Source organism: Falco cherrug, chromosome Z (assembly GCF_023634085.1).
Source record: "Falco cherrug isolate bFalChe1 chromosome Z, bFalChe1.pri, whole genome shotgun sequence".
Taxonomy (NCBI): domain Eukaryota; kingdom Metazoa; phylum Chordata; class Aves; order Falconiformes; family Falconidae; genus Falco; species Falco cherrug.
In genome coordinates this window covers 5,265,169-5,293,112 of record NC_073720.1, presented here as the reverse complement: position 1 = coordinate 5,293,112, position 27,944 = coordinate 5,265,169, and the positions used below count along the sequence as shown (strand labels likewise).

The window sequence follows — 27,944 nt, the reverse complement described above, 5'->3', positions numbered from 1 at the left end:
GTTTAACAACTCATGAACTGGGAAGATATCAAGAAGAGTTTTTAGAAAAGAATTTCAAACACGTATTTTTAGGCAAAGAGCAATCTGCTAATAGTTCACAAATCAACACGCTGAACATGTCAAATGCCTGCCTCTTCTGTCATGCCCCGATTCTGAGATTTAAGGTCGTCAACAAATTTCAAAAGCAAAACCAAATATTTTATTTGCTATTCTCCTCAATTTCAATCTGTGGAAGAATAGAGGTAATAAAAAAAAAAAAAAAAAATCCGGTCTGTTTAGAATAGCTTCAATAACATTGTTTCTTATTGACTGATCTCTAAATAAGAGACTCTTGCTCTTGACTCCCACTTAGATGAATGATTTCTAAGGCTTTTCTTTCTGTGACAGCAATGAATTGGTCGATGTTTGTATTAAGCTTTCCTAAGTGTGCTATTAAATGGGCAAAATTTCCAACAATAAACAGGCCGACTGGCTCAGTGATAAATTGAAAAGAGGGGGAGGTGTGCATTTTTAGACAGAAAAATCATCATGGAAATTGTCCGATTGCCATGCATTTGGAGAAGGGCTACGTGGAAAAATGCTTCAAATAGGTACCAGACATTAGCTGCTCTTAAATCAATGAGACAACGCTTTGGAAATAAAAAATACTCCTCTCATCAATGCCTATCTTGTCCTAAGGCTCATCTAGAATCTAAGCATTCCTGATAGTGTTGGAAGCAAAACCTTTAGGCTTTCTTTAAAAATCCTTGAAGTTCCTCTTGTCATTATGACTTGCAAGCAGGCTTGAATATTTTACCTTCCCCCTACATAAGAAAAAGATATGGGCAATTAGAGATGCAAAGAAAAGGAAAGGAATGCTCCCAGATATTTGTACTGCTTTGTCCAGAGTTAATGTTACTAGTAAAAACTTAGGAAGAACAACAGAATTCCCGTTTTTCTCTCCTGTTTGCCACGTCAGAGGATCATATTTGTGAGCGGTTGTTTTGGCTGGGAATGGATGGCATGTTCATGGTGCTTCTCTCCTAGCAAGTGGGACTTTAAGTTCTCTCTACAGGTAGAGGTTCAACCCTCTGTGCTTTCAGCCTGCCAGACATCAGGGCACACTGGCATTTCCAAGAGATATTTATAAGCTTCCAAAGTTGCCAGGCACATCACCGCATCCCTTGAAAGCCTTGTGTTATTGAGCTGAAGGTGATGTTCAGGGTCTAGAGTGGTTTCCCAGCTCTGCTGCTGGCTGGCTCCAACCCTGCACCTCTTCTCTGAGCTGTGCAAATGAGATAGTAGTATCTGTCTCACAGGGGGTGTTAAGAAGCTTAATTCATTAGTGTTTACAAAGTTTTCTAGATCCTCAGATGGAAGGCTCTATAAACAGACAAAGTATTACTAATTGCCAGTTTACGTCGAATCGCAAAATGAAAATAAGGATGGCTGTAGGAAAGAGGTGGTGAATTTTCTGATGACCTGCATCAGTCCAGTGGCTTCAGGTTGAACAGTTTAACGTTTGAGTTCTCATTCTCATGATCTTAAAAATCTCCATTCATTTTTATTGGTGTAATATTCGACCTCCAGTTTACTTTGGGGAAAATCAAGGCACATCCAAGTCTGCAAGTGGGGCCTTATATACTAAAGAATAAATCAGGCTTAATTTGAGTGATCACTCCTGAATGTATACCACGAGGTTATGTTGCTTTAACTGGAATGAATCCTGATTTACAGAATATGACTTCAGTGGTGTTGTTTGATTTACACCAAAATACATTAGACAAACAGTCTTGTGTATCTTTAAGGCTGAGAGCACAACACAGTACTAATGTTCAGAACATTTTGAAGTATATGAGTGAGGGGTTTTTTTTATTTGCATGGTTTAGTTTTGTGAGTTTTGTTGTCTTCATTCAGCCCTGGCAGGAAAAATCAGACTGGTTTATTCAGTCCTTTCCACTTTCTGAATTTCCTGCAATACCACAGCAATGTCATGCTTAGGTTCCGAGTTAACTTTTTGTTGGCCTTTTGGAAGGTACTGAAATCAGAATAAGTTGGGTAATTTGGGTTGTTTGTAGTTATAAGCCGTGTTATTTATATGCATTTTTCTCCAAAGCCTGATTCTTTAAGACCAAGGTCTGTAATAGGTTTCTTCAAAAATTAATCATAGAAATGGAAAGAAACCTAGTGCTCTTTCACTGTTTAAGATACATTCTTTTTTCCCCTTCACAAACAACACTGTTAAAATAGTAGTGGATAGCCATTTCCCACTTGGCCTCCAAAGGGTGAAATCCTCATCTGGTATAAATTGGCGTAGCCCTATTCAAATCAGGGAGACTACATTAATTCACTCCAGCTGAGGCTCCAGCCCTTAAAACACCAGCAAGGAGAGTGAGTTTTGCACAGGATGGGTTTTCGGGCTGGATGGAAGGTTCTGCTGTGTAACTTAGTTATGTGCCTAGGCTCAGGGCTGTGGGAAACTGTCCGTCTTGACATCTGCAGCATACGCAGCAAATGCTTTGGCAGTTCGAGTTAATGCCTTTTGAATTCACAGGTTGTTTACTTTCAGCTTGAATGTGGATTTGCTTTCAGCCTCAATGGGAAATCTAACATAAGAAGTAATAGGACCAGCCATCTGTCCAAAAGGGTATGAGAATTCCTGGGTTTGAACCAGTAACGGAGATCAGGGACAAGCTCATCCCCTGTGTAATCTCTGGCAAATTATTGGCATGCTCCTTGGATTTCTGACCTGGGATCCAATCCCTCTGGTGCAGTGTGAGCGAGCATAGCCTTAGGAGATGAGACCTGTAAAATGAACGTGGTCAGCATCTCTTTCCAATGGTTGCTTCTACAAACAGGTGTTGTTCCATCCCTTTCTTCCTCTGCCCTGAGTTACAGCCTGTTTTGGCGTATAAACTGTGCACCTGTGAAGCGGTCTGCTCCATCGTCACCGGAGCCTGGATCTCGGGGGAACAGTAAAAAGCACAAGTGGATGGGAACCCCCATCTCTCGCCAACATTTTCTGCAAGTAAATACCAACCCAGGTGTTAGTCATAGGCAGGAGAATAGTGTAATAACTAGATTGATGGGGTCACTTTTTCAAACAAGCTCAGGCCAGATTTCTCAACTGTTCAGCACTCTTGAAAGGGTCCAGATTTTTTACTTTCTTTCTTTCAAGCCATAAGTTAAACCCTCCCCTCCTTCCCACTATGTAAACCAAGAAGCTGCACAAAAGCCAAGTTTTGACAAAAATAATCAGCGCCCTGCAGCATTTAGCAGGACACAATGAACGGATTTTGCAAAGAGCACAGCATGTGACAGGTAATGGAGCTGCTCCCGATTCACACATGTGGACATGGATGGGGTCTTGGGCCTCCTGTACCTGTCTTGGTCACCCACAAGAAGTGTAATCAGCTTCAGTGAGAAAATACTTAGACTATATGTACTGTGCTGCCTAGAAGGCTGTGTGCTTGGTGGGGAATCCTGTGCAGTATAAACTCTTGGTCACACCTTTTCCACTGACTTTGTCCATTGTTTCTGTCAACTCTGATTGAATTATCCTGCTCTGTACCAGCTGCAGACCTGAGTCTTGGTCTCCAAACCACTTGGATAAGATGAAGATCATTGCTTGAGTAATTAATAAATAGGAAAGACAGGGAAAAAAGACTACAAGAAATCATTTAGGAAGGACATAATCTAGTCTTTAACAGCAAAACATTCATTCTTTACAATGAATGTGCTTTTAACCTTCCCAAGGTGAATAGTCCAGGGCCATAGGATATGTAGCAACATCCTTGCAAGCACACTGGCCTGATTCTGATCTGCCTTACACACTGAGCAACATTACTTGAGATGTCCTAATGTAAATCCAGCCAGAGATCAAAACCAGCCTTCTAACAGCCCTATTTGTCCAGAGGACATAAGGAAAACATACTGCTTTCATCCCAACAGCATCATCCCCAGGCTATTTTACCCCAATTACCCTCTGATTTAAGAAAACTGGAGGGCACCGGATCATGTTCAAACTATTTTCTTTCTTTCTTCTCTCTCAAATTAGGACTACTGAAGATCTGATGAGTTTCGAGATTGGGTAGTGAAACCAGAGACTCTTCAAAGTCTTTATTTTGTTTATTGATTCAATAGTATTTGCTGACTAATAACCACCGAAGGCTAACAGGCTCATTTGAACTGGGAATGCTGTGATCTGGCATGTTATCTATGGGAAGAATAGCCCAGCTTACAGATAAGTAGTCTGCTTAAGGTGGGAGAAATCAAGGCTCGTATTCTTCTCTTAGGGAAACTATCATGTTTTTCTGCCATTTTTCAGGGAGCCTTCTTTTCTTTTTAAAGTTTTCCATAGAATCACAGCAGCATTTTTCCCTGTTTCCCCTGCATGTGTGCAATCATGAGAATCAGGATGGCTTGAAACTAAATAAGCAGGGTCCAACCTTCAAGTCAAAGACTTTGCGGTTTTAGGTTTTGCTTGGAACCAGAAGCAGAAGAACCAAAACACTGCATAAAAGAAGAAGAAAAAGAAAAAAAAGCTGGTTTTGTGGTGTTTTTGGCATGGGTGACTGCTCTGAGAGATACTGGAAATCATGCAAGGGTCTGGTCTTAAGACATTTCCAGCCCTGCTCTGAAGACTGAGGGCTTTAGATAAGCATCTGCATGTGGAGATCTTTATCCAAAACAAACCACCCAATCTTTTGTAGTTCACCCGTCACTTCTAGTGATTTCCCCTTCTGCATCTCTCCCCGTGCACTTGCGCACGCACACAAGTTCTTCAAGACATCCCAAAAAGCTTTTCCTTGTTTGTAACATTTTAATTGCATCTTGAGCAAGATTTTCTCCTTGGTGAAGAAAAAAGAAGAACAAAATGAAGTGCCCCATGCTGCCCAGAGGATTTCCTCTCCTCAACTTCACCATACATGTCAGCATTGCTTTCCTCCCCCCTGTCCTTTGACACATCTTCTGTGCATTTTGCACAATTGTTTTTTTTTCTTTTCCAGCCTGGAAAAAAACAACAGCCCTCCCCTCCCCTCCCTGGCAGCATGGGTGACAGAGACGGAGAAATCAGCACAGTGTCAGGAAGAGTTTAGCCCCGCAGCTGGGACCTGAACTTTCAGCAGCGGAGCACAGTGCTGGGTCACTGCACTAAAGCAAGTCAGATTGATACAAAGTGCTTGCTCACCCTGGGAAGAGAAGCATCAGAAGCCAGTTGATAAAAATCTTTAGGCACTGTCTGTTGTGAGCTTACAGCAGAGAAGGCAGAGTTTTTTCCAGGGAAAGATCATCCCAGAGTGTATATTTACTGTTGCAACCCCCTAAAAAACATAGTGACGGGCAGTGGGGGGGTGTAGCGTAGGGGCAGTGTAGATTCTAGAGCTGTTGAAGCTGGAGGTGGAGCATGTGGACTCAACGTGCTACACAGCATGAAGTTTTCAGCTCCGAAGACCTGAACAATTATGTCTGCCAAGAGTTAATGTGCTTAGAAAGAGGATGCTAAAATATTCTTTCCCACTCCAGTTTGCAACTGAGAACTTGTTAGTCTGTAATATCTTTTATTTATAGCGCCTTTTGACTCAAAGGATCTGAAAGTGCCTCTATCTGGGAGTCACTTCAATGATACCTCCAGGCAGGAATGCTTCTCAGCAGGAGCCTCCAGCTGAGGTTTCAGGGTCTGCTTTGCCACAGACACACGCGAGGGACCCAGTCTGTCCTGCCAAATGCCAGCACTTGGTCGTAAAGGCTGGAGGGAAGGGCAGAAACCCATCCTAAGCCTGAGGAATAGCGAAGAGAGAAAAGACATGTAAACTGTCTGGGAGAGAGGATTCGGATAGACACCGGCTGACTTCAGAAGCAGATGTTGGGAGGAACCTTTGCCAATGCTGGATGACATTCTTATGCAAAGGGCCTGGGACAGTGAAACCACAACCTAGAAGAGAGGATTTGGTGGCCTTACCTGGACATTGGTCCAGGCAACCCATCCAGCCCCAGCTGTGCTGTGATGGCCTGGAGAAATCTCTAATGTGGACCTTGTGCAGGGGGCACATCCCAGTGGCAGAGGTGCCGCATCCCTTAATGAGTGCAATCACAGCAGGGCATCTGCTTAAGACCACTTCAGTGGCTGCCCATCAGCTGCTCCACATGTAGCAGCTGGTGGTGGTCGAAGGACCGGCTCCTCCATGTGGCTTCTGGCAGCTACAGGGTGTCATCCAGCCCTCCGCTTTCCTCCTGCATTATATGTGCAGGCCAGGGAAGCAAAAGTCAGACCAACTGATGGGTTTACGATTCCAGCCTGACGATTTCTGCTTCATCCACAGCCAGGCGAGATTTTGCCAAGATACATATTAGGCAGCTGCTCAGGACACTGCTGTTTTGTCTGTACCACCCCGAGCATGCTGGCTGGCTGGCTGTCTCCCAGTCTGTCTCTGTGACCCTGCTTTCGAGCCGGTTGCTCTGCTATTCCCCGAGCTGGCCGGAGCATGTTTGGTGAGCCCCAGCCTTTTCCTGGCACTTTTGCTGAGCCTCCTGAGCAACTTGCTGCAGGGAGCAGAGGCACCAGCCCTGAGACATAGCCAGTGCCCATCTGCTTCATCGCCCTCTAACTCCCGTGGCTTCCAGGGAAGCCTGATGTGTCTCAGAGGACAAAGGAGTGCAACCAGGCTCATAAAAAGCCTCCGGGACATCAACGGCTGCTTATGGGGCCATACCCTGCTCTGGGTCTCCAGCCTGGCTTGCAGCTTAATGCGCTCATCCCACCATGCTAAAATCCCTGGTGCATCTTCTCCCCTCCACATCCCTCCCCACTGATCCCCAGCATCAGCATTATTATATTTTTTTCCTCCAACTCTCTTTCTTCCAGGCACCAGAGCAGGTGCATTTAACACCACTTTATCTCCGTCATGCGTATGTCAGTGTTTCAAACTCTGGTTCAATTGTAGTCATGTCACTGGCTGAAAGTTGCCTCTCTCAGCTCCTTTCTGTGGAGAACACATATTTTGCACCAATCTTTCTCAGCCTTGCTATCAAACCTGTCTCCCTCCCTCTTGCATGGCAGGGCCTGGGGCTTGCACACCCTGGCATGGACAAGGGTTGTGTTGCCTGGTTTTAGGGCATATCTCATTCTTTCCATCTTCGTCAGAAAGAGCATACGTATGTTGTGCGTTCAAATGGAGTTCTTTTCCCCCTTCTTGGTCCTTTGAGTATTACATCGTATTTCACTCCCTTTGGTGCTCTTTCCACACATGCTGCTTTGGATATGTTGGGGGGAGTCCCTCTATGGACAAGCTAAGAGGGAAATAGAAGAAAAAAAAACAACCAAACTAAAAAAGAAAGAGAATAAATATTTGGGAGGAGGGCGTTTAAGAGGAGAGAAAAACAAACCAAAGCTGGTGCCAGGCTGGAACCAGCAGCTGGTTGCCAGCACAGCAGGCTGAGAAGTTGTTGGTGGAAGCGCTCAGTGCCATGTTTGTGTTGCTTAAAAAAAATACATCCTCCTTCCCTGTTTTTCAATCCCAGCCCCACAAGCAGAAGGAGGAATTCAGTTGCCAAATCCAAGCTTGCAGGAAGTTTGTATTTACAGCAATGCCAAGGGATGCAAACAGAGTGTGTCCTGCCCCGTGACATGTGTGTGCGCACATGTGTGTGCCTGTGCGCACAGCAGCTTGCCTGCGCTTGGGCAGCTGGGGGCTGGATGGGACCTGCCAGGCGTTGTTGTGGGTGCAGTGGCTCTCCGCTCCGAGGAGATGCCAGTGCAATGGCAACCATGGCATGATTATTATTTTTTTTTTTTGCCAATGTGAGGGGAGGAGGTGGGAGGGAGGGCTGGGGATGGAGGAGAAAGTGGGGGTGGAAGGTTGTAATGCTTGGCTGGGAAAATTTAGAGGAGTACAAAGGAGAGAGCAATTAAAAGGGGTGGTGGGAGAGCTGGGGGGGGGGGGGGCGGGGGTGAAGGAGGCTGTGAACTGGCTGCTGTGGAGGTGGGAAGAGATTTATGTTTGCCGAGTGGTTTGGTTGGGAGTTGGCTGGGAGGGTGCTGGGTGCCGCAGGCAGGGTGGGGTGTGCTGCAGGGAGGCTGATGGCCCCAGCAGCGAGGCGGCTGGGCTTTATTTTCTTCCTTTCTTTCCTCCTCCCTCCGCTGGGCACTCGGAGGAGAAGGCAAGACAAAAAGCTGAACCGGTGCCAAGAAGGAGCTGCAGCGACTCGAAAATGGCACTCTGCACCGCACTAATATTTCGAAGCTGGGCTGCGCTGGAGAGCAGCGAAACGTGCCGGGAATGAGAATGGTTGGGGCCGCTGGCCGGGCTCAAGGGTGTTCTCCCTCCCCCCTGTTCCCCTTTCTCTTTTAAATGTGATCCTTTACTCCCCCATCCACCCCCATGATATTTAAGGGTTCTGGGAAAGAGAGGGGACCCTTGCTGGTGACTCAGGGTGGGAGAGGGGGAGGAAGGGGGACAGTATTGTGCACCCCGGAGCTGGTGCAGCGTGGCAAGCGCCTGGCAGAAATGCTGTGTGTAGCCGGTCCCCAGCCCGTGTGTGTCTGTTACGGGGCTCGCTGGAAAGGATTATAAGCAGAGAAGGGACGAGTGTGCTCACCCCCTTCTGCCATCTCCGTATCAGAGAGGGATTTTTTATTTTTATTTTTTATTTTTTTTCCTAGGGAGGAAGAGAAGACTTGATTCCCAGGGAGTTTTCTGATTGTTTTCCTGCTGCCACTCCTTCCCCTCCTCCTTGCTGTCCTCCTCCTCCTCTCTCCATACCCATAAGGCTGCACTCGTGGCTCTGTATCCTGATGCAAGGTTACTTGTAGGACACATGAATCTCTGCAAGGTGCAGCGTCGCCTGTGTCGGTGTTCGCCTCTCATTTGCTGGGAGACAGGCAACTTCCAGGCGGCTCCACAGCTCAGCTGGGCGCCTGGTTAATGCACTGTTGGTGCTTCAGCTGCAAAAGCCCCTTCCTGCAAAGCGTGCCTGCATAAAAAAAAGACCCCCAAATCACATAGGGCTGAAACTTCAACAGCAGTTCATAAATTTGATTAATTTGCAAGGGATGGGCTGGAATTTTGCTGTGTTTTTTGTCTGAAAAGAGAGGTTTTGCCTGTGTTGGTCCCCTTTTCCCTCCATTCACAGGCTAGGAAAAAGTACATGAAAGTGCCTTTATTTTTTTTTAATGGGCTGTTGATATTTTTCAAGCCTTTTAAAAGTTATTACCAGCACAAGCATTCTTGTAGTAGTTTTATGGTTGAAACTGAATGCAAAGATCTTCCCCCCACCGCACACATGCTCTGTTCTGGTTCGTTCTAGCATTTGGATCTGGAGTTTTAGGTTGGCATTACAGAAACTGGAGACGGGCACAAGAGAAAACTCCTGCCGTTGGGTTTGAAAATGGGTCCAGATCCTGTTTTAACAGCAGTTCTAGCATTCACGCAGTCAGCAGGTCAAGTTCAAGGAGACCTTTCTAAAGCACGGGCAGAGGCTCATTAACTTGCTGCATCTCAGAAGCTTGCGGGTTGTTGGGTTGTTAGCTTGGCCCAGTTTGTAGTCCCAGCTGTGGGATGATCCCTGTGACCTTTCTCTCACCTGAAAACCATGCCCTAGTATATATCCAGACCAGTTCAAAACTCACCTTTGATTTCAGACACGTAGACCTGGTTTCAGAGCACCTATTTCTGCCCAAGCAGTGCCTTTTGGAAATACTATGATAAACAGTGAGGAATTTAGGGAGACTTAAAGGTGTTATCCAGCCTGCGCTCCTCACCCTCTTATTCTCCTCACAGCTCCTCAGAGATCAGTGGTCCTTCCCCTGGAGGACTGAAAGCTCAGTCCCAAATTAATGTTGCTAGGAGGTGCACTCATTTCTGAGGTGAGACTATCAGGTTTTATATGGAGTAGGATGTCTTCAGCAACTGATCCCTTGCTCCTTCTCAGCTCTCAGCTGTGCCTCGTACCATGTAGTTGCCACAGCTTGACTTGGGCTTGCACAGAGAAGATGCTATCCTCTCTTTTTGCTCTTTTTAACTTGTTGCAAAAGAGGGGTGTGTAGTTCTTGGCCCAGGAACCTTGGAGAGGGTGAAGAAACCATGGCAAATGTCAACAAGAGGGTTGGCCATCTAATTTAGAGTAATCGATGTGCCATCGTGCCTTCCACCCCATCCTACCTGTTCATGTTGAATAAAGTACATCCGTAGCAATATGTGGGTTTGTATGCACACAAGTGCTTGCTGTTAGCTTTTTAGTTGCCTCTTTGGACTTAGTGAGATGGGTTATGTATTTTAGCTACCGTCCTCACTAAGGACACATACCATGCCTACCTTGCCTCAGTTTCTTGTTGCCTCAGAAGTTCTTGTGGATACTTTTGGTTGCAGCTGCACCTCTTTCTCTGGGCACAAACTCCTCTTTTTAACCTGAGATCCCTGACCATGGGATTCCAACCTACAAAAGCACATGCCAGGAGTAGGGATTAAAGCCCACATCAAAGTAAGCAGAGGAGACCCTGGCAGCTGTCCTAACCCACCGTGCACCTGCACAGAGGATGGCTCAGGCTTTTAGATGTGGAGCCAGCTTGTGTTTACCACTGATTTAAACCTCTTATTACTTCAGTTCCCAAATAACAATTCCCAACAGATTTGTAGAGAGTATCCCAATGAAATGGGCAAATATTAGTATGGACTAACAGCATCCATGTGCACGAAGTAGAAATGTGTGGTGACTGTTACTCGGGAAGGTAAACTGAGGACAACACATGAGGAGACCTTCCTAAACTTTGATATTTCAGGTTACAGACCTTTTCAATTTCCTTGATATCTTGACAGTGCTCTGGAGTAAGGGAACTTGTGTAATGGATCTCGTCTATCTTGGGCCAAAAATGTTACTCTTGTACTTTCCAGGTGGTCCAAGTAAGCCATCTGGATATATATCTGGTCATACTTCCCAAGGAGCATTGCAAGGCATTGACAAGGCAGCTGAATATCTTTGTCTTTATTTCTCCCTCTATCAAAGAGGTGTCTTCAGATATATTTCCCTGAAACATGATGTCTCATGAATGTCAAGTTGCTTCCTTCAAATCCTTCATCCTTTTAACACCTTATAATGAGAAATGTTGTCTGCTTGGGGTTGTTATGAGATGACTCGTGTCTGGAAGTGTTAATCTGGAGGACTCTTCCAAGGCTATCTTCTACCCCTTTTTCCCACACCTTCCCCACTTCCAGTCTTTTATTTTTTGGACCGGTAACCTCACATTTCTGTAATCTAAATGTGCAAATGTTTTGCAGTCACGGTCCAGTAGCTGGGTTAATCTCAGACCCCTGGAGTGGCAGATGGCTGATTTGTTGCCGATTCCAGCTACAGAGGATTGTGCCACCTATTATCTTTGCACAGACTGCCGCTTAAAAGGATGCCTTGGGCAAAATCAGTGAAAAGCAAAGCAAAGCAAACACTCTCTGATCTGCATCACCACAGGTGAAAATGTAAAATATTTCACCTTTATGTGAAGGGCTGGAGAGGTGGACAAAGAGGGGAGAGAAGTGGGAGGGGAAGAAGAGGAGAGGAAGATCTCATTTTCATACCAGAAGTGCAGAAGCACAGGGCAGAGCAGGCTTGCTGCAGTCGTGACACTGAATCACAAGCCCTTACCCTGTTCTAAATGGTTTTGCAGTGTGGTAGTCCTTGGCTTCATCTCCCTGCTTTAACTCTTCAATAAAGCAGGCGCGTTGGCACCCCGTGACACCTTGCTGCTCTTCCTAAGCCTTTCTGATCTAGGTTGTCACAGGAATCCATGGCACCGCTCCCTGCCATCACACCTCATTGCCAGCCCTGCGGCTGCCGGGGAAAGCCGTGATGGCCCCATGGTGCCGACGTGTTTACCAGGGCTACTTGGAAGAAGAAACGTAAGCGTCTGTGTGTGTTAAGGGGAAGCTTGGGGGCCCCTCCTAGACTGAGTGGGGCTGAGGGTGAGCCCCAGCACTGAGTGCTCGGAGGGGCCGGGCTGGCAGGTGGTGGTGGGCACACAGAAAGATGTTAAGGAAATGGAGAAAAGCAGAGCAAAACTTTGGATGCTTGTGACCATTTTCTGCACAGTCATTCCCACAATCAAGGTTTTCTTTTTTCTCTTTGCTTTGGGAAACGCCACAGAGTCAGATGAAGAATTTGGGAAGAGAGTGTGGGTTCCCTGTGCAGAGTCCAGTGACGAAATCTGTGAACAAGGTAAGAACAAAGGGTTATGGCTGTGAAGGGTTTTGTTTAATCCTTTTTCCTTTCCAGCCCATTCTTGCGGTGTTAGACATGAGATTTAGGATATGTGTAGCACAAAACTGATAGTCCAAGTGCTAAGCAAACAGTCTAAAAAGATCAAGTTAAATAGGGCTTCTTTTTAATGCATGCCATGGTGATGGTTTGAGTTTGAGAACAGTTTATATTGTATCCAAATGATCTATGTGCGAATAATTGTTATCAACCTCCTGACACCAGGACCTAATTAGGAACTAAGAGCCTTAAATAGGCCATTTGCGTAGTGAGCTTCCATATGTCTCCTTGCGCAATTTATTTGCTTCACTCCATTGAGATATAATGAGACCGAAATTCCTAGAACTGCCTTTGACTCTGAGGCTCTTCTCTTCATCTCCTCTGCAGTTATAGCCCACTATTAAGAAGATAATATCTATTTCCCTGTGTTCAGAAAGAAAAAGCTACTGTACTGCTACCCTCACTCCAGATTGACCAAGTTTCTCTGCTTCGGAGTTTCCAATGGAAATAGAATGAGAAATGCCAAAACAACCTGCAGCCTAAGAAAAACGTGATGCTGTCAGAGAGCACAAAGAAAGTTAGGGAAGGATGATCTTGAAGGAATACTACCTACCATATCTACCTCAAAACGCCTTTGGAAGGCTAATGTGGTATTTCAGTCAATATATAGGTGCAATTTGAGGAACTTGGTGTACAGATGCAGTTTAAAGAGCTCTGTGTAGACTCTGGCTTTCTTCCCACTAGGATGTGAGGAAGGGGGGAAGGCTGGGACAAGGCTGCCTGAATTTTGTCTTAATTTTGAACATTTAGCTCAGTCTGGACCAACACGCTCTATGGGTCTCTCTGTTCACATTATCTCTAAGTAGGGTTTCAAAAGATACCCTTAATTTCCAAAAACCTCTTACATGCATGACTCCATCTCATGCCTCATGTGTCCCGCTCCATTCTTTTACTCCCATCATCCTGAAGTCAGTGAAACTCAAGCACATGATTGAGTGCCATTTTCTGTCGGGATGAACTTTTTAATAAGTGCTCATTGTTTTGAGAGTTCCCGCCCCCCCCCCCCCCCCCCTCAGATCAGGGCCTTATTTAGTCTCCCATTGAAAGACAATTCCACTTGCAATGATTTTGTTTATGATAATTCACTCGCACGTTCCCTTCCAGGAATTGTCATTGCCTTCCAGAAGGGCAGTTAGTGCTGGTCCCCTTGCAGTGATAATTATAATCAGACCTGTCAGCCTTCACACAGTCTACGCTTATCACTTGCATTTAGGAGGATTTTTCCTGAAGCCTATTACCAGTGCTGCTTCTTAGGGAAAAAATAGTCATGATTTTTTCTGCTAATCTTTGATGGCTTTCAGCTTTGAAAGCATGCAGAGGAGCAAAATGACTGCCAGTTGCAGCTAAAGAAACTGTCTGTTGGTCCTGGCATAGATCTCTGCCTCTGGAGATCCAGGGTGGATAGTTTGGGAAATGCTGAGGGTTTTCATTTGCTTGTGACAACCCTTCAGGTGTGCAGGAGACACAAAACAGTGCTTTTTTCCAATGGTAATGCTCACAGAAGCTAGCTCTGCCAACCTGCTAGACAAGAACTTCAGGTGGCAGGTGGTTGTTGGCAGTGGTACCCTCTCTCCCTGCTGTTTTGGGCAGCGATCTGTGGGTTTGCCTATGTTGAACGACTTGGACGCAGGATGGCCAGAGAAGTGGCTGTGGCTGGTGCTGGAGGTGATGGCTGGCATCCAGGGATGGGCATGGTAGCAGGACTGGTGGGCCCACCGCCACCAGCACACCGCAGTACAACAGAGACCAACTGGCCAATATGGTGGTGTTGGGTCGGATGTGGTTCCCTATTTTATTCATCCCAGGATGTTTGAAAATTGTCCCCCCTAGTGTTATTCACTGGGAAACACATCGCCCCATTTACTAGATTTCTCCCAATTTTCGCTCAATTATTCCTATTGGTATGCTAATAAGCCTCATGTCTTTTAATTTTGCTTTTTGCTAACTTAAAGAAAAAAGAAGTAATTTTTACTATTTCATTAGTCTAAATAAGTGATGTGTCTTTTAGACCCTCCTATGTTACCGCTATACACTTCGTAATGTAGTCAGAGTTTTGGACTGCCTTGATTTTGGCAGAATTTGAGACTGGTCAACACTTTATAGATTTTGTAGAAAAGACAATGGTGGGAGAGTGGGAACTCTCACATTCTCCACAGTTCTGTATTTACAATGTGCAGGGATGTGATTTGGCTTTGTTTTATTTAAATTCACTGGGAACTAGAGATTTATTTATCAGGTGTCACTCCCTGAAGGAAGATAAATGCCATATAGCAAAGACTTCATCTATTATACAAACAGATTTGAAGGCTTTGCTATTGCATTCCTCTCCTGCTGCACAGAGCAAAAACGCCTTCGGCTGAACAGAGACAGAGTGATACTTAGCGGTAACATCTTATGACCTTTTGATCAGCTAAGATCTCAAACCATATTAGTGAACAGATTATGATGTGATGGAAAGAGGGCCAGGAATAGCCTTTTTATCATGAGATCCTTCCTGTGAATAACCTTCTTTGGTATATTCCGGTGGTTAATCACTCGGGCCAGGACAATCATTAGAAAACAAACAGGGGAGTGAAATCCAAATACACTCGGGTTTGTCAACTACAGTTGGATATTACAGTTTACAGTTTTTCCCTAATATTCTCCTGCCCTCCCATTTCTATCAAGGCTGTTGGTGACCTTGCAATATTTTCTGTCACTAATAACCCCATTTTGGCAGAAAGATCTACACAAAATGAACCCCGAGTCCTTGGACCACAGCTCACCTGCGGCCCCTGAATCAAAGGTACACGCATGGTGAAGGTGGGTGTCTGACTGCAAAGGGAAACATTCACATGGAAATGTCTCTGTCATTTCTGAGATAAAAACAGTAATTCTTAAACCATTTTCAACCCTTTTTAGGAAAAAAAATGCAGGTTTTAAAAAAGGCACAGCCCTGATAGTATTTCTCTTTTTATGGAGCCAAATAGAAACAAGAACAACTTTTCCACTGATCTTACCTACCTACCTGTGCAAGATTAATCCTTAAACTTTGCTGTACATTTAAATTACCCTCCTTTTTATCTTAATGGCCAACATGCATCTTTATCCCTACTGATAACTGGGCATAAATTAATAAGTTTTAAGAAAGAAAAGTGTTCCTTCCTTAAAGAAAAGAAACGTTCATTGCTGCCTCTGCACATTGATAATGGTTGTGCCAAAGTTTGATCTGGCTTCTGTGGTCACCCCTGCAAGGAAGAAAGGGTGGACACATGTTTGTGAAGTTTTGGGCTTAGCTGAGCAGGACAGCATGTCCAGGCAGCCCATCCTGGTTGTGGAGTATGTAGCATAACCCTGCACATGGTTAGCATGAGGGTGGCTGACTTGTACGTGTTTTGTTTGCTGTTGAAGCCAAACAAGCCACTCATTTTCCCAATGGGAAGAAGAAGAAGGGCTGGTGGTATGTGGATCCCAAACTGCTGTTAGTGTAGTGGGATCTGGAGAACAATAGCTGCCACAGCCCTATGGAAACTCTTGGAAAATGAGAAGGTTATGGAGGTGGAGGAAATACACAGCAGGACACCGTCATTTCTTAACTCCCCCAGCCTCTTCAATCAAGTGCCTGCTGGGCTTCTCACTCCTCCTACCTCTTGCACAAGATCATAGGATCATAAGGTATTAGATTCTGTTGGCTCCTGAGTTAGGGAGCCAGTGTGCAACGTTGAGGCGGTGAGCCCACATGGTGCTTTCACCTGCCACTGCCAGGGCCAGGGAGGTGTCCAGGTAGGAGCTGGGAGAAGGCACCAGCTGCCTGACACAAGTCTCCACCATCTTTTCTTTGGGCAAACCAGGAACTGCGAAGGGTGGATGGCAGCCTTGATGCTGTCCGTCCACCAAAGAAGTGCCATTACCAAAATACAGCTGGCTCACTACGATAAGGTGCTTCCTCCCAAGCTCCATCGGCAAACCACAGTTCCGTTGCTGCATGGGTGATGGCCATGGTTACAAGCATCATGAATGAAACCATTCAGAGGGATGGGTTCCTCTGAACAGCTCCCATCTAGGAGTGATAGCTTCTGATGGCAGCTTTGAAACCTTTCCACTGAGAAGGCCTTGTGGTGTGTGTGGTGAAGAAGGTGTAGGTAAGAAATGTTGTCCCTGCTTCCCTCATCTGCCTTGTAGTTCTTATGTGTCTGTGGGGTGTAGAAGAGTGCCCAGACTTGGGAAATACTGTACCAAGATCTTCCCTTTTGGTGTGGGATTGCGTTAATCCTGCTATGCCTTCTGCCAGATGGGCCCTGCCCTGATATGGTCAGTTCTTCTCAGAGTAAAGAGCTTGTGTTCAGTTTGTTGTAGCTCAGAGGGACCCATGAAAACACATTTGCTTTGCCTTGGGCAGCTCAGCGTAGAAGTCCCAATGGGACATTTTATGGTCCTCCAATGTAGCATGGCTAGAGCATAGGGCAACTACTTGAGGTGGGATGCTTTTTTAGGGGTATGCAATTTAAAGTTGGAAATGCTGAAGATGTAGTGTCAGGCAGATGACATGGTGTGGGATGGGAAAAAGAGGGCAGTGGTTTGTTTATGAAGTTAAGCTCCCCACGTAAAACACCTTCGTCATTTTAAACACATAACATCTGGTTCCGTGCAATTATTCTTGGACGGCAGACAGTAGTGATCTCCAGTTTCTCACTGAGTAAGAGTGATTTCATGAACCAGCAAAAGATTATTGTTATAACCAAACCTAGAGCCATACAATTCCCTTCTCCTGGCTGGAAAGAGTTGATCTTGGGCAGGAAAAGAGGAAGAAGGACATATGTCGTACTAATGTTTTGGGCTACATCTGTCTTAAGCTCTGGGACTGTTAATGGGAGTGTGACTGGGTATACTCAAACTACTAGACCAGTCCTTGGAACACTTTTGGTCCACAACAACTAGCAAGCTCCTAAATCATTCCTCAGCATGGATCAGGGTTCATCCCAGTGAGCTACTTGCATTTAGCTGCTGCGTTAGCAAAGTCAAGTTACGGTTTTGAGCAGAGATAAAAAACATTCTGTGCCAGTTTGCCTTGATGTCTGGGAATATTTCTGGGCACATTTAGTTTGCCAGCATCTGAAGAAGCTAAGGCCCAACTAAGAAACTGTATTCCAACATCCTCAACTCCATCCTCCATCATCCTCAACTTGGGATCGGAGAGCTGCCATCAGAGGCTGGTTCAGCCTCCCTTGATCCTGATAGCGGAGAAAAGGTTATATTACCCTAGAGAAAGGTTACGTGTAGCAGAGGTGCATTTCTTGCATATTTACCTGTCACCTCCCCTGCCCCTCCAAGCTCAGACAAAAAGACTGATAAGTCACTGATGTGCTTTTCCCTGCAACAGTGAATTCCACCCATTATTTTTCTTCATAGAAAGTATTTCTTTCTCCTTCAGCGTAGGGAGGTTCATTTATCAATAGGTGCCAGCTATAGGATTGGTATTCTATGATTTCCTTTAAATGGCTTAGTGGTTGATAGTTAAATGTGTTCATAGGAGACAATTGTAAGCTTATATATAATAAAACAGCTCATGGATGGATATAACATTATGTCTCAAATATAAGTAAACACTTTGTTTGATAAAGAAAGTTTTACTTTGACTTCACCTTATCCAATTATATGTATATATTTATATGTTTGTAAGTATATATACATTTGTGTGTGTGTATTTCTTTGTACTAAATCAAAAACCTAGGTGAAAAATATAACTTTGGCTCAACTACTGTAACCAAAGTGTAATGTTTCATTATCTTTTCTTTCACTGAAATCTGTTCATGCACAAGATGATCTGATAGAATACATGTTTAAACATATCCAACGCAATATTTCCCCTTTAAGAATAGCTGAAGTGTTTAGTCACAGTAAGGATGAAATTATCAATTGAATTTGGCACGTATTTTGAAACATGACCTTAATCTGCAGGTTTCAGTGAGGAAGGCATTTTCCCCAGGTATTTCAGTAAGTCAAATAAGTAATTTATATTTTTGACACGTTAAAGATGTTCCATTTTAGACAAAGGAAGCGATATCCCAGTTGTGTCACTGAAACTCAATGCCCTGTGTAGCTTGTTAACAACTGCACATTTATTTTTTCAGTGCGCCAGTTCGCTATCAAGTATCAATGCACTGCTACAGACCAAATAATCAATAGTTCTGTCAGTTGAGTATGCCCTGGAAATACAATATTACTGTTAATATTGATCCACAAAGCTGAAATCAAGGCTAACTCTGCAGGCATTGCTTGCTAGCACCCTGGCTTTTACTCGCAGAGCAACCAGCTTGAAAATCACTGCGACGTGCTATCCCACAGGGACCAATGTTTTCTGCACATCCTCCTTCTGTGTATAATAATCAGCCTGAACATAAACACAAGAGTATCAGGGCACATGTGACCTGCAGATGTTGTGCGTATAGTTTCATTTCAGCCTTCTGTGGTTTCTGGGTGCAGCAAAAACAGCTGCAAAGGGCACCAGTAAAATCAAGCTATATCAGCTCCAGTATCCACCACTAACAGGGCAGCACAGCAGCCTGGCCAGCCACACTAATCAACACCTCAGTGTGCTCTTCTTCATGGGAAGGGTGAGATGGGCTGGCTTGAGACCTCCAGCACCCTTCTCCAAGCATCATGAGCAATTCGTTAGTGAAGGGTTGTGTGGTTTTCTTGCAGAGGTGACTTCAGGCTCAAGTTATCAGTTGGGGAAAAAAAAGTGCCACAGCATTGAGGTGTACTGGCACTGTCAAGAGCATCTCTTCTTTACTCTCCTGTCACCTCCAGGCTGCCAGGTTGCCTTGGAAAAAAGAAAACGTGGTGCTCCCCATTCACACATGTGCTTTCACACACACCCTTGTGAGTTTGGCGGTCTTTGCTGTATCTGTAATGGCTTTGCAATGAAGCTGTGAATGAACGTTTGGCAGATTCGTTTTACAACTGTCAGTCTTCCCAGAAACAACCCACAATTTCCATTGACTAAGACATAGGCATGATTTCCTACAACGTCTTTTCAGATTTTACTAGATTCAGATAAATGAAATTGGTGTTTTATCTATGTGCCACCAAAATTAGTTGCCACAGTACCCTTCATATTGGAATACCACAGTTCTGGTCTCTTGTATTTGAGCAGCAGCTGCTCTATAGGATGCTCCTGGTTCTTCAATCAGAAAGTAACGTGGACAAGAGCAGAGCATGAGCTTGGTAAGGATAAGTGAGGTGATGTGGGCATTTGGGAGAAGGGAATGGCTCTACCATGCTATCATGGCTGGGAAAAGGTACATGACAGTGATGGAAGCATAAAAGCAGGAGCCTCAGATGGCTGGAAGGAGCCCTTGACAAGGTGAGGGAGGAAAATGTCTTTTCTTACACTTGTCTTAGGAAGAGGGAATGAGGAGAAATGGTACCTTCTGCAGTGCCTTGCTCCCCTCCTGAGGAAGGTGGCCTTATTTCTGATTCAGTGTTGTCAGGACCTGCAGTGTTTGCAGATGGTATTGGGTAGAAGGGTAATAAATAGCTCTTTAATGGGTATGAATGGAGCAGGCTGGTAGAAACGAAGAATCCTTTGCAAAAAGCCTACTGAAATCACCATGAAGACATCAGAGGCTCCTTTTTCTTTAGGTAACTTCTGTCATAGGAGCCTTCCTTGCCATGGGGCAGGAGGAGGAGTGGCATCCCAGCCCATGTGGCTTCTGACATAAAGCCCTCTGAACCTTGTGTCACTCACTCAGCTAACGTGGTCACGCACTCAGCTGTTCCACAGGGTCTGAGAAACTTTGAGAAACTTCCCACAGCATTCAAAGGAACATGATGAACAGTGGCCAGGGTCTTCCCCCTGGAGAGAGGCACATGTTCTGCAAGGTATTTACCGTGGATTTTTTTTTTTTTTATGATGTTAACAGCTTAGTTCTATCTTCTAGGTGACCTTTAGACACAACATCAGAGGTCCCCTTGCTCCCAAGGAGCAAATTTATCAGCCTTATCCTTCATCTGAGAGCTTCAGCTTATCTCCTGCATGGCAAGCCATTTAGCACCTAGGAGATGAAGCTCAAGACAATGTCTTGGCAAGTCTAAGTGAGAAACAAGAGATGTGTATTATCTCTCACTGGGAGGAATCCAAGGTCAGGTCTGACACATTCAGAGTAGTCTGAGTTGCCAGGGACAATGTAATGCGAGGCTATTTATCTACTGGTTCTTCCTAAGACCTAACTTCTTAAAAAGTTTCCATTTCTACACTCTTTCAGAGGGAAGAAACAGAAATTCAGACACAGCCAAGAGCAGGTATGGCTTAGGGTTCTCCGGGTTGCTACTTTGCAAGCATACGGAGTTAGAACTGAACTTCTTATCAGTTGTGGCTGTGTACTATTGACAAAAGGAAGTGATGCCATGGTTGCATGCTCTTCAAAACACTCCTCCCTCCAGCAGTATCACCTCTTTGTACAGCCTCAGCAGCTGACTTCAGCTGCTTCAACTGAAACCCCAAATTATGTCATTACTTTTTTTTTTTTTTTTTTTTAGGTTGGTGAATGAATGGCCATTTCTGCCCTTATCTCCTGTTTTAGATAAAATGCCCTAAAATGCCAACATTGAAGTTCAGAGGTCATTGGTGACCTTAAAAAAACTCTCCAATTGCCTTGGATGAAACCCAAATGAGATTAAAATTAATGTGAGTGTCAAGAGGCCAAGAAACCAAAATGATGTGTCCAATGCAAGCAGCTTACTGGTTTCAGACTGTTTCTGGCAACTGTCTGCTTGTTTGAATTTGAGTATGTGACACCTTTAAAAGTCAGAGAAAAAAAAAAAAACAACAAAACACTCAACCACAGCCTTCAGATATTTTACTTGATAACAGGATTCTCCTTTTTGTGCCCATTTTCTTGCAGCCTCACGAATGTCCTGTTTTGCAATCATACTGTCCGCAGGTGTTTGTGGTGCTGAAACACTATGATGTGTAATTCTCTAATAAAAAAAAATATCTTTTTGAAGCCTCAAAACATTTTCTCCTCACCCCTCTTCATGAATGAGCAAGAGAATGGAGTGTGTTATTAAAACTCAATAGCCACTCGTTTATTTACATGGTTAATGATTGGCCCTTTTTAACTAAAAAGATATATTCTTTTCATGCTGCTCCTATTACAACTCTGTCGTCTCAGCCTTGTCCTGTGTAACAAAGAAACTGATCCTTTTATGGATGTTAACCGAGACACCAGGAACTGAATCATACTTAAGAGCTAAATTCCTCTTTTATTCTCAAAGGTGGTCAGGATCAAAGCACCAAGAGATGGAAGCTGGAGAGAGAAACTTGAACTCCCAGTGTATCCATCCTCTGAACAAGGGAAGACATTACAGACTCCCTCGCTGCCAACGTGACCCCTGTAATCAGCAGCGTCCCCACAGTTAAGATGATATTGTGGCATTCCATAAAAATCCCTGTTGCAGTCAGAGCATCATAAGCAAATATATTATTGGTTTTGTCCCAAGGACTGTATGACATTAAAAGGTGAAGGTGGCAGTCGAAGGGTTGGCTGGGGCAGGCAAGCAGCAGTGGGAAAAGGTGTCACGGTGCCTATCGGCACACCCAGCTGTGTCCAGCTGTGACTGGGATGGGTGCAAAGCAGAGGTTTGCAAGAAGGCTGTGGACAGGGCTGGTGGGTGTGTAACAAGAGCCTTTCCTTCGCAGGAGAGTCAGCCTTGGAGAAGAGATGAAAGTGTATTAGCAGAAGTTGTTTACTCTCTCCCTTGGCACTTGCTTAGGGAAAACATTCTTTCTGGATTATTTTCTTTTTTTAAAAAAAATACATATGAATAAGGCTTTCATAAACTAATGAAAGCTACATTTTTGTCAATTATAATGGACTTCATTAAGTTCTGGACATTTACCGCATCACAATGTTTATCTGCAAGGCAATATTTCCCTGGGCTTAATGAAAGGGAACAGTGGGAGTACTGCAGCAAATTTAAGTCACTTCTAGCACTCAGTGTCAGGATTTTAATGGTACCCACATTACCTTGGATTTTTTTTTATAGCTTCATCTTGCTTTATGTGACAATACTTAGTTTTTATGTCATGCTTTTCACACATAAATCTCAGCATCTCACAAGGCGGGGCAAAACGTTATACCCATGTCAGAGGACAGAAAAAACACTAAGTGAGGTGATTTGGTCATGGCACAGAGAAGAAGGGCTGGGAGCAGATCTTGACCTTCTTAAATCCCATCCCAGGAGTACACTGCATCTCCAACAGGAAGATGTACCCCTTTGTAGAGAGGGTCATGCTGGGTGTGAATCAAAGGTTTGCACCAAACTGGGGTGAAGGGAGCAGGCATCTCCCTGTTTGCTTCTTGTGGCACTGGATTACTCTTCTCTGACAGAGTCAAACACTCAGAAGTGGTCACTGGAAGGGAAAATATTCAGCTTGGTAGATAAAACAAATAGCATAAGGCTGCCTGTATTTTCCATTCATTTTTATTGCCGGCACAATAAAGAGCCTGTTGGCTCTTTAAAGCAGGAATTTCCACAATTCCTGTTTGGCGTGGAGGAGGGAAGAGCCGACCTCCTCTATATTAAAATTGCCTATTTGTCATCTCCTGGTCTCAAGTTTCCTTTGCAGGAAGATGGGTTAGTTCTTCTTCTGAAGCTCTGTGGGACTCACCAAGTTCTCTGCTGGTGCCTGGCAGAACGGCAGCAGCAACTCAGGAGGCACAGAGCCGTGAGGGTTAGACTAATTCCCTGCAAAAGCTAACCGTGTCACTGTGTCACCCATAATCAGCTGGTTGTTTGGGGTAGCAAAGTGCCTGCTTGATTAAAATGATCCTATTGCCCAGCCCTGTGCTTCTGGGGGAGTGGGGGTGGGGGAGTGGGGGGTCCTAAAAGCCCTAAAAAACCTGGAGCAGGTGCTTAATCCTGAAGCTGTCCTTCTGGTCTTTGAGTCACTAACCTGTGGTGTTCCCACCTTTGCTGTGTTACAGATGGCCATACTGGCCAGCCTTACCGCAGACTTTTAGGGGCTATCTTTGGTCCAGCCATGCAACGCTGGCTGTTGAAGGGCCACCACGTCCCTTCAGATCCTCCGGCATGTCCTCTGCCATTACATGCCAGACCATTTCAGAGGAAGGATTTGTGTTTGTTTGTTTTGTTGGGGTTTTTTTTTGTTGTTGTTGTTTTGTTTTGTTTTGTTTTTTTCCCCAGGAAAAACATGGGGATTAGTATCCAGCAGCTCCAGAAATCTCTGGGAGCCATGCTGCCAAACACCCTCTCCCTTTGCAATTGAGAGCGTCTCAACGTGGAGCTGACCTTTGATTTGCAATGATGGAGAATATGATGGATGAGCCTCTCTGGGCTCCCTCCTCCTTGCAAATGAGCTGTAAATCTAAATGGATCGTATCCCAGTGAAATCAGTCAATGAATGAATCAATCAGGCGGGTTCAGAAATCTTCCCACTGCTTCCAGGGAGAAGATGTACTCAAAAATGACTCGCTGATAATTGAGGAGCCATCCCTCCACATGGCTGCACAGCTACTGCCACCATAGTGTGTCACAGCAAGGCAGCCTGTGGTCGTACAGATCTCAACAGACCAGAGGAGCAGAGGAGGGAAGCGTGCAATATCATCTTTCCTCCACAGCCTTGTCTGCCCTACAGACACATCTCCTGGCAAAGGAAAGAGCTTTTTGCTTCTAGAACTGAATGTTCTTTGAAGGGCACATGAATGGGCTAAGACTAGACCTAGGGAGTGGAGTGGAGGTAAAACCAGAGCTGAACCTGTGTCTCAGCACCAAGACAAGGTGCTCTTTCTGACAAAAGCTTAAAAAAAGTGCCATTCCCCAATTTCACTTACCTCAAGAACCTGGCTGCTCTCTGCAGATTAATGATTTTGTGAGGCTTTTAAGGGAAAAAGACTTGGAAGCCTCTGGCTGAAATTTCCCTGTACGTGCAGGCTTGATCTACAGGGGTCAGGTTTGATTTCTGGAAAAGGACTGAAATCAGGATGAGGATGCTTTGACCAAGGAGTCCAGCCAGTTGAAGGAAAAGGGTTTCCTGAGCACAGAGACTCAGCCATTACTAACTTTTCATCAAATAGCATGAGAAATATGCCAGAGGGTGCTCACATGAGCATTTGTGCGTGACAGAAGGCAATTTTGCCTTCATGGAGGCTGAAGCACCAAACCCACCCTTTGGTTACATCACAACATGCAATTTTCATACTTGCATTTAACTCTTGATATTTTAGGTGCTGCAAGCACAGGGCTGTTTGGTAGTGCTGGAGTTGAGCACATGAAGAACTGAGGGAACAGAGATTGAAATGATTTGACTTCCCATGTCAGATCCGTTTCTCTCCACATTTCTCCTGCACTGCTTAGTTTGTGTGACGCTTCATCCCCCATCTCGCGGCCAGCAGACAGATCCAAGGAAGCACATCCAAAAGTTCCTGTCTGTAGATACAGGCCTGATACACTCCAGAAGGAAAAAAAGAGCAACCGGCTACATGAGAATCGAGCCAATTAAATGTCTGAGTAGTGTTTCTAAAGCGAACATGGGCGGCATCAGAAATTTTCCATCAGCTGTAATAACACCAATTACTTTGCCAATTGCTGATTCCACCATGATTTTTTTAGTGCAGTCGTGCTTCGGCCTCTTGCCTGGGCTGATAGGCTTTGTTTATGCTGACTGTTCATTTGCAGAGCTTCTCTCTCTTTCACCTCGTGCTTTCTCTTTTCCCTGGGCCCAACTCAGAGCCCAGGATAGCCCTCCTCTCCCTGTGCTCGCTTCCAACTGGAGCAAGGTATCACCAAAGGGTGATGAGTTTATTGGGAGCAAGAGATGCTGCTGTTCTCAGCTACTCTGTGAATACAAAGATGATGCTTCCTTTCCCCTTCGCCACCAAGTTTAAAAGACAAAGAATCCTCCCAAGAAGCCAGGCAGCTTCTCCAGGAGTGGAGAGTTGGGATCTGCTGGGGGTGATGGTTCTGAAGATGAACGCTTTTGTCTCATGGAGAAAAAGAAGGACTGTGTATCTCTCCAGACAGCAAAGGCACACAAGGACATATGTGCACTCAAAGCAACTCTCCCTGGAATATTAGTGGGAGATTCTCAAGACTGTTTACATTTAAGTCCATGGCAATTAATGGGTGTCTCCATAGCCACTTTGCACAAGAGCTATGATTCTTCTCTTGCTAATTGGAGAAGAGGGCTAATCATGGGCATTTAAAGAGTCCATCTGCCTGCTTGACAACTTGAATGCAAACTGCTGTGGTATCTTTCAGAGATTTTAAAAGCTGGTTGAATTCCCTTCCCTTGCCACTCAGGTCTGGGCTGGGGAAAGTTGGATGACATTTCCTCCGTCTTCCTACATGAGACCCCCAAGTGGTGGCTTCACCTCCCAGATATGTAATGTCTTCCACTCCCTTTCATCCTCCCATAGCAGTGACTGCCTTCTCTAGAGCCCCAGTGATGGTACATTTTGCACGTAGCAGCCTGGCTCCCAGCTGCCTCATGGTTTTGGTGGCCTGTGCTCAGCTTTGCCTCCCAGCTTGTCTTCACAGCCAGCTCCTGGTTGTAGGCACCTGGACATCACTGCAAGCAGGGTGCAACAGCAAATCCATGGTAGCACCTTCCTGACCAACACAGGGCTGTGAGTAAACACTGGCAAACTCACATAGCTCATGCAGGGCTTTCTCATGTACCTGGTTTACCCTCACCTTTTGATCCCAGGCATCTGATGGGCTAACATCATCGCATCCTCACCAGGGTGCAGCAGGACTTGTTTCTAGCCATCCCTGGAGCAGGCAAAGGAGCTCCCAGAAACATGATCTACTGCATGAAGTATCAGCTAGAGGTGAGGCTATCGGCTCTTCATACCCTGCTATCAGTTTCAGCTTTGCAGCTGACAAATGTATGTATGTGACACACTTTGCTGCTCACAGCCTTCCTTGTCACCAGAAATTGTAAAAGACCCTCTGGACGTGTTTTCAGCCCTCTCAGTTCATATTGGCCACAAATAGACACAAAGCAGATGAGCTGCTGGCATATGTCAGAGAACTGTGGCAAAGGGAAATTGCGGGGGAGCTGTTTAGTAACCCTAAATTGGGAAAATTAAAGCAGACTTTGGCTTTAGGAGATGAGCATACTGTGATGCAGTTCCTTTTTCCAGCGGTGTCACTGCAATGGACCTGATTCCCCATTGACTGGCAGTTTATGCAGTCCTCCAAATTGCTACAAAATGTGAGTGGGTCTGAAATCTCCCCTTACACAGTCCAGTAGTAACATTTTTCATCCACTTTGTGTTCACTGCAGCACAGCTGCCATGGACACCAGCTGCAAGCCTTGTTTTCTTTGTGGGAAACCAGGACACAATGAAAAATATTTTTTCCAAGTCACAAACCTACTTTGTGACCAAGTTAAAAATAGATGAGAACATCTCCTACCTCCTGTCTTACCTGCAGGACAGCCTCGCATTCAAAGGCAGTTTGTGTGAGAGCATTTGTTGAACAGCTAGCAATTCAGCAGTGGCAAAGTCCATACCATATTCAGTTAACCCTCAGCTAAACCAAACATCTTTATTATTGTGAGGACAGCCAAAGATTTTCCTTTACAGAAAGCAGGAAAATAAAGTTCATTTAAAATTGCTATCAAGTCACTAGACTTTTTCCTTTATTTCTCCCCATCCTCTATATACATATGGAGTACTACTGCAGGATCACAACATACTAATTGTGTTTGTGCTGCAATATAATAACTCATTGGGAGATTTAAAATGGCAAAGGGATTCTAAAGCTAAAGGCAGCTCTGTTGGTATGGTTGGCTTGGTGTTTATTTTAGGAAAGGACCCATTATCTCGCCGTGTTGGAGTGCTGCCCTCAGAGCCCCAACGCTTCATGCCCTGGTCAAAGGCAGACAGGTCTTCCTTCTGGTGTTTAATCTGACTTTTTTTTTTTTTTTTTATAGGATCATCTGGTGGGTACAGCAAACTAAATAAAGCCAAATTCATCATCAGCCTATTTAGGGTAACTTCACTGTTGGGTTACTAAGTCACATCCAGCAGGTTCCCATCGGGACACATTTTCTATGACAGCACAGTGGGACACCAGGCAGTGGTATTTAATGCAGGTCTCGTGTTGAGTTCTGCAGACTTTGGTTACGTTAAACTCTAGGAGACTTTGAAGATATTTCTTCTTCAGTCTAAACCAGCAGAATAAGTTTTGCCTAAAAAGAAAGGGAGGATACTGGTTGATACGATGGGAGACAGCACATAGCAGAGAACGGGCCATAGAAGATGGGCTGTCTAACCCCAGCTAGTGTCCTGCAGACATTGCTGCACATCTATATCCTCATCCATAAAATGGGAAGATTAGTAATTCTGTATCTTGCAGAGGGTTAAGAAGCTAAATTAATTACTGTTTGTGAAGCTAATTGAGATTCCCAGATGAGTGCTGTTTGGAACATTCTAATTCTTCTTATTATTTCCACTGGGATTTGGCTCCATGTAATTAGTTTGCTGTATCTGCAAACAGGTATGTTCTCTCAAGCTGTTTGGAGGCATTCTTCATGGGACTTACCTGTGCACAGCTGTGTGGCATGAGGAAACACGGGCAGTCAGGGCTGAGCCATCCTCCAGCTCTTCTACCTCACCCCAAACCTGCACCCATCTCCTTGCATGGCTGTG

The 27,944-nt window shown here is 44.9% G+C and overlaps 1 protein-coding gene across 6 annotated transcripts in view; it reads left to right on the top strand.

Moving 5' to 3' along the window:
- Positions 1 to 27,944, top strand: part of SETBP1 (SET binding protein 1) — a 262,812-nt gene that overhangs the window by 108,275 nt on the left and 126,593 nt on the right. For 4 of the 6 annotated variants that reach the window (XM_055698786.1, XM_055698789.1, XM_055698783.1 and 1 more), the window contains one exon: positions 12,112 to 12,183. The exons of the other annotated variants lie outside the window; for them this stretch is intronic. In XM_055698786.1, the coding sequence (XP_055554761.1) occupies positions 12,112 to 12,183 (72 nt within the window). The remainder of the gene's footprint in view (positions 1 to 12,111; positions 12,184 to 27,944) is intronic. 6 annotated transcript variants of the gene reach the window in all.